Source organism: Bubalus kerabau, chromosome 5 (assembly GCF_029407905.1).
Source record: "Bubalus kerabau isolate K-KA32 ecotype Philippines breed swamp buffalo chromosome 5, PCC_UOA_SB_1v2, whole genome shotgun sequence".
NCBI classification, from domain to species: Eukaryota; Metazoa; Chordata; class Mammalia; order Artiodactyla; family Bovidae; genus Bubalus; species Bubalus kerabau.
Window position 1 is genome coordinate 10,215,636 of NC_073628.1, and position 9,829 is coordinate 10,225,464.

Below are 9,829 nucleotides of genomic sequence, written 5' to 3' on the forward strand. Positions count from 1 at the left end.
TCAAAGGCGCTACGAGTTTTTCGCGGCCGCAGGCGGAGCTGCAAGACTCCGGCTAGCAGAGAGTTAAGCCCGACTCCTCTCCCCGCCCTCGGAGGCGGGGCCGAGCCGCCACGGAAATAGCCGAGTGCTGGGCCGCGGTTGGCCGGAGGGAGCCGAACTTTTTCCGGAAGTAGCCGAGCTTTGCGGTCTTGCTCTCCGACCGGAGCCGAGTGCTGGGCCTTGTTCTCCGGATCTGCCGAAGGTGTTCCGGAAGGAGGCGAACCCCGAGGCGGGCCGGCAAGTCTTCGCGGCGGCCCTCAGAGTCCAACGTCTGGTGGGACTCGGCGAGGGCGGGGGTAGCTGCAGCCCGCCTCCGGTCCGGCGAGATCCGAGCTCGTTCCGGAAGAAGCCGAGCGGACCGGCGCCGGTCTCGGCGTCCCGGGCGTGAGCCTATAGAGGCGGCGGCGACAGCGCGGGCCGGGATGAGCCGCGACGGCTGAGGCTGCGGAGGCGCCGGCTGCGCGGGCCCGACTGAGACTTCTGCGAAGCGCTGGCCCCGCACTCAGGGCTTCGCTTCGAGTCCTGCCCTCGGGAGCCTTCCGGACCCCTTTGTGCGGCCGGAGGCGGCGGCGGGAACGGCCATGGCGGCCAACATGTACCGAGTGGGAGGTGAGTACCGGGCGTTAGGGGCTTCGGGGCTTGGGGCGGGAGAGGTTGGGCGCTGGGGTCAGAAAGGCTCGGCTCCCAGTGGCGCGGGGAACCGCTTCTGGGGCGGCGTGGTCCAGAGCGCGGACCGGAACCGGAACCGGGAGCATGGGGAGCGAGAGCGCGGGGATCGCGACGCGGCCGGGCTCCAAGACTCCCGGGGAGGCTGCGGGCGGCCCGACGTCACTCTCAGGGCAGCGTCTGGGCCGCCGGGGTCGTAAAGTGGGCTTGCGAAAGTGGTTCCAAAGGGGCTGACAGGGCAGGCAGGGGGCGCGAAGGGCCGGGGCGACTGCTTGGCCACCAACGGGGGAGCGGCCGGGAGGTTTCCTCTTCCCAGGCGTTATTGTGCGCCTCGGTTCGCAAAGGTGGGGGCCCTGTACAAAGTGAACAATTGCTCTCTTGACCGAGACTGGGATGCAACTTCATCGCTGAGTTCCGGGGACTGCTGAGCAGGGGAACCCCCTGCTTCTCTTGTCTCCTCCTTAAGGCTCACTTTTGAGCGGAGGATCTGATTTAAGAACTGGGTGATTAGGGTTGGAGGGTGGAACGTCTCTCCATTATTTTCTGCTAGTCTGTACACTTCCACATTTCAGCGTCCTGTCTACCTAGACCCTTATCTCCTTTTGGTCTACTCAGGCCTCCTTTCGCTCCTCCCACTCTGGTGCTGGACTCTCCCATCTACTCCTCTGATCTTCCCGGTTCTTCCCCACCCCCTCCTACAGATTACGTCTATTTTGAGAACTCCTCCAGCAATCCTTACCTGGTTAGAAGGATTGAAGAGCTCAACAAGGTGAGTGGAGCAGAGGCCCGCCACTCCCCCCCAACCTCCGTTTTCTTTTTTCAGAGATCTGTAACTTCAGGTGAACGAGAGACAGAGATAACACAAACCCTGTCCTAAGTACCCATGCATATTCATTCATTCATTTATTCCACGCATTCAGGAAAGGCTATTAAGAGCTTAGTGGGAACTTTACTGTTCTGTTTTTTGGGGGGCCGAGGAAAGGGATTTGGAAGTCTGTCCTTAAATGTGAATCTCTTGATTCATAATTTGAGTTTTTCTTACATCCTTTAGAAACTTGTTCACTGATGTTAGTCTCTTCTTTATGCATTTCCACTTTCAAATGATTAGTTTTCACCACCGTTTTTTCTCTCCTTAGACTGCAAATGGAAACGTGGAGGCAAAGGTTGTGTGCCTCTTCCGGCGAAGGGACATTTCTAGTAGCCTCAACAGCCTGGCTGATAGTAATGCCAGTGAGTGTCTTTGTCCCCACCCCCGGTTTCCCTGTCTCCCACTGCCCATGATCTGAAGCCTGGGCATGTCCCTGCAGGTGTTCTCTTGTAGCATGCCCAAGGCAGGGGTGTGAGTTTGGGGGTGGGAAATGCCTGGTCTGCAGAGGGAGGCCTGTTTTTACATGTTGGGTTAGAAGCAAGGTGGAAAGGCCATGATAAGGAAAGCCAGAATTTGGCTTGTGTGTGAGTGTGTATTTGTGAATTTGTCTTTGTGAATGGTGTATGTAAAAGCGATGATAGTATTTAAATCGGGGATGAGGAAGCACTTTAGAGAAGCAGACCTCTAGGGGGACAGTTTCGGTTATATTGGAATGATAGGTGGTGACTGTGAAGAGAAGAGACTGTACTGAGAAGCGTGCATAATAGGAAAGCAGGTTTTTGGTGTGATCATGAGGTGGTAAGGCTACACTGATGGGAGAAAATAGGAAGCCAGGAATGTTTTCTTGCGCTTTTCCTCTATTCTCACCTAGCCTAGCTTCTCTCACCTAACCCTGTACTCCATTTTACATCTTGCCCTTTTCTTTTTATCCTATCCTGCTTCTCTTGATGCTTTCATCTTTTTAGATACATAGCCTTCTGTTTTCTTTAGTTTCTTTTTCCTTTCCTGCTTTGGCTTTCTTTCCCCTTTCTCTTGTTCTTCCTTTCCAAATTATTTTCCTTATTTTGGGCTTCTTTGAGCATTGGGCATGAAGGGGTTAACGAGGACTTGGGCCGACCAAGTTCTCTGGCTCTCTGGGGTTTCCAACCCTGTCTGGCAGGGGCTGACCTTGGTCTTGTCCAATCGGAAAGGCTGTGGGGGGTGTGGTCCCCCTTGCCTTAGCACAGGGTTTCCGGAGCACACAGGCAAGGGGTGGAGCCTACTGCACACCCCTGCCGCCCCCCCCCCCCCCTTCTCCTTGAGGTTGGGAACAATGCACCAATGAGCCTGGGCCTGTGGCTCTTCTGCCCCCTCCCTGTTTGGTTGGCACCCAACCAAGTTAACCCTTTCCACTAAGGTTTCAGGGCAAGTTGCAGCTCCTTGGGGAGGAAGGTGTTGGCACTGGCTTGAGAGGTACTGTCCTTGAGAGCCCCCAAAACAAACCATTATTAGCAAGTAGAAAACAAGGGAGTTAGGGTTGCATGTGATGTTTAAGAGCCGAGTCTCCTGAAATTTGCAGAGGAACTGGTAAACACAATTTTGTGTGATGCTTTTATTTATTTATCTTCACTGAATTTCTGGACCCCAGGCTAGTTTAGCAAGAAAGAGACAAGTGCGATGTTCTCGCTGGGCTTGGTGTGGGCAGATGTATGCTATATGAGTGGCATCTGAGCATTGGCACCTGGGTTTGCCGTGTGTTTCTGTGGCAGCCTTTGTACTCTCAGCATGTGTGTGTTCAGTGTGTCTGACTCTTTGTGGCCCCATGAACGTAGCCTGCCAGCTTCTCTGTCCACGGGATTTCCCAAGCAAGACTACTGGGAGCAGGTTGCCATTTCCTTCTCCAGGGTATCTTCCCCACCCAGGGATCCAACCCCGTCTCCTGCATTGATTGGCAGGCAGATTCTTTACCCCTGAGTCACTTGGGAAGCTCTTGTACCCTGAGCAGCTCTTCCCTAAGAGCACTCATTAGTGATGAACAGTTGGGAGCACCTGTGATGGCAACGGGAGGGCTAAGAGGTAAGGGTGGTGTGGTAAGGATATGGAAGGCAGGTCCCTGAGGAATATGAGGAAAACATTAAATATTTTCCCTGGCTTAGAGTTTTTAAGGTGGCTTCTTTCTGAATTAGTTTCTGACTTGCTTTCTTCCTCCTAAATCTCCCAGGGGAGTTTGAGGAGGAATCGAAGCAGCCAGGGGTGTCAGAACAGCAGCGACATCAACTGAAGCACCGAGAGCTTTTTCTTTCTCGGCAATTCGAATCATTGCCAGCCACCCACATAAGGTATGGGGCAGTCAGGGCCACTTGGCTTGCATGCACTTATTTAGAAGGTGGAGAGGAGGGGCTAGTGTGCGGGAGATGCCGCACAGAGGAAATGAGCTCACCCAGGGCTTTCTGACTTCTCTCCCGTAGGGGGAAATGCAGTGTGACCCTCTTGAATGAGACAGATATTTTGAGCCAGTACCTGGAAAAGGAGGTGAGAAAGAAGTGTTGGGAAAAGAGGGAGGGAAGTGGGTATTGCCCCGAAAGGCAGGAAGAAAGTCTGACTGGGATGAGGTACAGGTTGACAGGCTGCCTGTCTTGGGAACTCTGGATAACCCCTGTGCCCCCTGCCTATGAGGACTGCTGCCCTGCTTACCTTCTCTCTTTCTGTCTCCAGGACTGCTTTTTTTACTCACTGGTGTTTGACCCTATGCAGAAGACACTTCTAGCTGATCAGGGAGAGATCCGAGTTGGTTGCAAATACCAAGCTGAGATCCCAGATCGCCTGGCAGAGGGTATGCAGCAGGGGAGACTGGGTTATGACCACTGGGATGTCTTTAAGATCAAAGTCTCTGAGTGGTAGGCCTTGGCTTTGTGTGGTGCACAGTCTTCGTGGCTCTTTGTTAACGCCCCGGGCAGAATGGGACCTTAGGAACCTGAAGGGGGCAGATGGGCACACTGGGAAGAGAAGTCTGAGAGTTAAGATGGCTAATAGCGTCCAAGGAGGAGATGAGGTGTTATTGTGTCAAGGCACCTATTTTTCTCCTGGATGATACCACTTCCCCACTCCCCAGGAGAATCTGATAATCGGAACCAACAGAAGATGGAGATGAAAGTCTGGGATCCAGACAACCCTCTCACAGACCGGCAGATTGATCAGTTTCTCGTGGTGGCCCGGTGAGGGGTGGGTGGATGGGGAAGATGGGCTGTGGGCGGTGTGGACATAGTTCTGAGTCATGTTCTTAAGAGATGGACTTTAATTATTTTTGGCCTGGGTGTTGTCCTCGCACCCCCCCCCCCCCCCCCACCTCATCTGGCTTCATTCCTCAGCCCACTCGAACTTTCTTCTTTCCCTGACTTCTCACTCTCTCCTTTAGAGCTGTGGGGACCTTCGCAAGAGCCCTAGATTGCAGCAGCTCCATTCGGCAGCCAAGCCTGCACATGAGTGCAGCCGCTGCCTCCCGAGATATCACCCTGGTGAGCAAAAGTTGGTGGGTAGTTGGGTGGGCTGTGTTTTGTGGGGACCTGCAGAGCCTCGGAACTCTGCAGGGAGGAGGTTATCTCTGAGGTGGGGGGAGTACTTAAAGAGCAGCAGGGGAGTGGTGCTGAGAGTTTTAGGTCATCAGCATTGCTTCCCACCTTTCCTGTAGTTTCATGCAATGGATACGTTGCAGAGGAATGGCTATGATCTGGCTAAGGCCATGTCAACCCTGGTGCCCCAGGGCGGGCCAGTGTTATGTCGGGATGAGATGGAGGAATGGTCAGCCTCAGAGGCTATGCTGTTTGAAGAGGCCCTGGAGAAGTATGGGAAGGATTTCAATGATATTCGCCAGGACTTTGTAAGTAGCTGGAGCTAGGAGGAGAGGTGGAAGAGGTGGCAGATGAGGGAACCAGGCTCTGGGGCCAGATCCCAGCTCACCCTTCTTCTCTCCATCTCTTCAGCTACCCTGGAAGTCACTGGCCAGCATAGTTCAGTTTTATTACATGTGGAAAACCACAGACCGATATATTCAACAGGTAAGGTCTGGGCTGGGGAGGCTGGACCAGAGGCCCCCTGCTCACCTCTGCTTTTGAAGTTGATGACACCCCCCCACCCCCCGCTGAGATGCTCTGATCCTTTTTTCTTTTTCTCCTTCCCGCAGAAAAGATTGAAAGCTGCTGAAGCAGACAGCAAACTAAAACAAGTCTACATCCCTACCTAGTAAGTATGATGGGTAGGGTGTGTTTCCTCTCTCTGCCCGTAACCTGTGCTTTTCTAAGTGATGGGGGGTGCACAGGAGACAGGGGCAAATTATTATGGGGACAAAGTGGAAGCCTTTCCTTGACCAGTTCCTGGTTTCTCTCCCATTAGCACCAAACCAAACCCTAACCAGATAATCTCTGTGGGCTCAAAACCTGGCATGAATGGGGCTGGATTCCAAAAGGGCCTGACTTGTGAGAGTTGCCACAGTGAGTTCCAGAGGGGGATAAGGGATGCCGGGGGTGAGTGGGGTGTTTGCCTGAGAGGCTCAAGTGGCATTTACCTCCTGACTACTCCCTCCGCTCCATGCTTCCACAGCCACACAGTCTGCCCAGTGGTATGCCTGGGGCCCACCCAACATGCAGTGCCGCCTCTGTGCTTCCTGTTGGATCTACTGGAAGAAGTACGGGGGACTGAAGACCCCAACTCAGCTTGAGGGGGCTGCTCGGGGCACCACAGTAAGGATGGATGAGGAGCAGGTTGGGGAGAGCAGTAAGCTAATTGATGTGAGCTTTAGGCGAAGGCCAGAACACCCAGCTCCAGTAAGGTGATGGCTTGACTGCGGGTGGTGGAGGTGGGACTTGGTGTAGTGGTTGGGGAGCCAGGTGGTCAGGACAGCAACAAAGAAATCAGGTGGGAATAAACCCTCTGCTGGCAGTGGAAGAAGGGAGCCTTGGTGACTGACTATTTTCCCTTTATCCTATGTCCTTCCAGGAGCCACACTCGAGGGGTCATTTGTCCAGACCAGAAGCCCAAGGTCTCTCCCCCTACACAACCAGCGCCAACCGGGCCAAGCTGCTGGCTAAGAACAGGCAAACATTCCTGCTCCAGACCACAAAGCTGACCCGTCTTGCCAGACGCATGTGCAGGGACCTGTTACAGCCAAGGAGGGCTGCCCGACGACCCTATGCCCCTATCAATGCCAACGCCATCAAGGCAGAGTGTAAGGGCAGGAGTGCTGGGCTGGTGGCAGGTTCCGGTTGCTGTGGCCAGAGACCAGGGTTTTCTCTGGGTGTTTAATGACAGCAGAGGTAGTAGGCCGCAAGGACTTGTTAGGAGATTAGACATGGTTCCTTGGGACTTCCCTGGTGGTGCAGGGGTTAAGACTCCCAATGCAGGGGGTGCAGGTTCAATTCCTGGTTAGGGAACTAAGATCCTGCATGCTGCACAGTGTGACCAAAACAAAAAGACAAGGCTCCTGGCCCCTGAGGAGACCTGAATAGTGACGCACCTTCAAAAGCTTTCATCTTTGTTCTCCAGGCTCCATTAGACTTCCTAAGGCTGCCAAGACTCCACTGAAGATTCACCCTCTGGTGCGGCTGCCCCTGGCAACTATCGTCAAAGATCTGGGTAAGGGATGGGGAGCTAGATGACTCAGGGTGGGTTTATGATGGGGAGCTGCTAGGTGGTGTCTGGCTTTTATTAAAGACCCTTCTCTTCCCCTGCTTTTTTCTTTCTCACTGAGTCCAGAGAGGCTTAGTCTTAACTGTACTTTTCTAGGATAAAAATGTTCTTCTCATAAGCTATCCAGTATAATTACATACTGATTGATGGAAGAACATGTTCATATATGACTTTTGAAATACTGCTAATTACTTGTCAGACCCCTCTCCCATCACTACTTTCGGGTATTCATAGAGAAAGTGTGAACGTTCTCTAAGGTTTCTTTTGATTTTTTTCTGACAGTGGCCCAGGCACCTCTGAAACCAAAAACACCTCGGGGTACCAAGACACCGATCAACAGAAATCAGCTGACTCAGAACCGGGGACTGGGGGGCATCATGGTGAAACGGGCCTATGAGACTGTGAGTGGGCCAAGTGGAGTTGGGTGGGCTTTTATAGCTTTTATATCTGATAGGTGTCTGGGAGTCCCCTCTCTCACTGTGTTGCCCCACCTTTTTCCAGATGGCAGGAGTTCCTTTCTCTGCCAATGGAAGGCCTTTGGCCTCAGGGATTCGCTCAAGCTCACAGCCAGCAGCCAAGCGTCAGAAACTCAACCCAGCTGATGCACCTAATCCTGTGGTGTTTGTGGCCACAAAAGATACCAGGTAGGGAGCCCTCCATGGGAGGGGCCGAGAGGTCAACAACCCAGATGGGTGGGTATGGGAAAGGAAATAGGAGGATCTGAGCAAGAGCAGCTCCCCGAGACTGGGTTGCAGGGAGGGGGGATGCTGGGAAAAGATGGGCTGGAAGGTGGCATTGTAGTGGAATGTGGAGCTTCACCTTGATGGTCTTTGGTTTTTTTTGCTGCCTCTTCTCTTGCCGGCCAGAGCCCTGCGGAAGGCTCTGACCCACCTGGAAATGCGGAGAGCTGCCCGCAGGCCCAATTTGCCCTTGAAGGTGAAGCCACCGCTGATGGCAGTGCGGCCCCCAGTCCCTCTTCCTCCTTCGTCACATCCTGCCAGCACCAATGAGCCCATTGTCCTGGAAGATTGAGCACCTGTGGGGAAGGGAGGTGGGCTGAAAGCTAGAGGGTGGGTGCACAGGGCACCTAGCCTCCCTTCCCTCTAGTGTCAAAGGGAATGAGGAGTGAAGGAGGGAGGGAGCAAATGAGTGTGTCCTTGGAGGGGCCGGGCGCCCTCTGGTGTTAGCACTTGGAGGCTTGTCCCCTTCTAATGCCTCTCCATGCCTGGTGGTGGAGGGCAGACTGCAGGAACTTGGCTTATTGTGGGAACCTAGCCTGTTTTGGGGGGTAGGACCCACAGTTGTCTTGGACAGTTTGGGGGGGAGGGTTTTTTAATTTTTTAAAAATTTTGCCTCCCTTTGTGAAAGGGGATAGGGGAGGGGAAGAATAAACAGATACCAGGTGGTGGTATCTGGTTGGGGGAGGGGGGCGTGCACTGCCATGACTGCCATGTCTTTTTTTTTTTTTTCCTAATTGGGGGTTTCTCTTGCCGTCCGGTGTCCGGACTTTCCTAATTGGAGTTTGAGGCCCCTATGCTGGTATCAATCCCAGCCTATGCTCGCTCTTTCCTTCCCTCCCCTTGTCCCCTCTGCCTTTTGTACGCCAGTTCTCAGAAATAAAGACCTTTTGTCTGTTTTTTTAACCTCGGATTCTGTAATTGGTTCTTATAGTAACAAATAAAAAGCTGTTTTCTTCAGCTCCTCCTGGCTCAGCTATTCTCTGCTTTGTGTGTGATGGCTTCTGTAGGAGGAGGTGTTTGTGTGTGTCTGGTGGCTTCTATAGGAAGGTGTGTGTGTGGTGGCTTCTATAGGAGGGGGTGTGTGTGTGTTGGGGTGTGTGCCTTGGATTGGGAAAATAAAGGACAAAGCACAATAGAGAAGGTGCAGATGGGGCTTGCTCTGGGAACAGCTTTATGTGCTATGTAGCCTGGACAGGTGGCTTGGTCCCATTATTGCTTTCCTGTGGGGTCCAGACTGCTCCCCAGCTCCCTACAGTACTGCAGCCCAAGCACCATCTTGGCCCAGCTTCATTAAAACAGTTGGGATGTGCTGGTTCTCAGAATTGACCAGTGGATTCCATAGGAGGGAGGGGGTGTGCGTGTGTGTGTCTAGTTTCTTCTTTATTTTCCAACTCTTACTCCCCCTCTTCTTTTTACTGAAGGAATTCTGGGAGTTGCTAGAGGCCAGAGCAGGATGTAGTCCACTTTGGAGGGTACTGTAGGATCATGCCACCTACTTTTCTGCTACTTCAAGGATCCCCAAGGCCAGCCTCAGCAGCTGCCTTGATACTGAGGTCCCCCTTGTGGTGTTTCCTGCCTTTTCGGGTTTGGGAGACAGATTAGACACGAGCTGGTTCCAATGAGAGGAGCACCTTAGTAGAGAGAAGTTAAGCTTACTGTCGGCTCCTTGAGCACTTTCTTTAGAGATAGGGAAAAGCCTAAGCAGCAGACTTACCTCGAGTTTAGTTTGAGACGCCTGACCCAGGTCGGCTACTCTCTTCACAGCCCAATGCTGTGGGTTGATCAACACAGCAGGAGCTGCGTAGCCCAGCTGATAGGCCCCTCTATCTCATGGTCCCTGTCTCTGGGGCCTCCT

The 9,829-nt window shown here is 53.2% G+C and overlaps 1 protein-coding gene across 1 annotated transcript; it reads left to right on the forward strand.

The window, feature by feature from the left end:
• Positions 1 to 220: 220 nt before the first annotated feature.
• MTA2 (metastasis associated 1 family member 2) lies at positions 221 to 8,946 on the forward strand. The gene is made up of 18 exons (XM_055581060.1): positions 221 to 648; positions 1,407 to 1,474; positions 1,842 to 1,935; positions 3,774 to 3,891; positions 4,021 to 4,084; positions 4,268 to 4,385; positions 4,665 to 4,767; positions 4,968 to 5,067; positions 5,241 to 5,429; positions 5,533 to 5,607; positions 5,733 to 5,791; positions 5,942 to 6,039; positions 6,149 to 6,288; positions 6,545 to 6,773; positions 7,091 to 7,180; positions 7,517 to 7,635; positions 7,736 to 7,878; positions 8,101 to 8,946. The coding sequence occupies exons 1-18, from the start codon at positions 621 to 623 to the stop codon at positions 8,264 to 8,266; spliced, it is 2,001 nt and encodes a 666-aa protein (XP_055437035.1). The 5' UTR covers positions 221 to 620; the 3' UTR covers positions 8,267 to 8,946.
• The last annotated feature ends 883 nt before the right edge of the window (positions 8,947 to 9,829 follow it).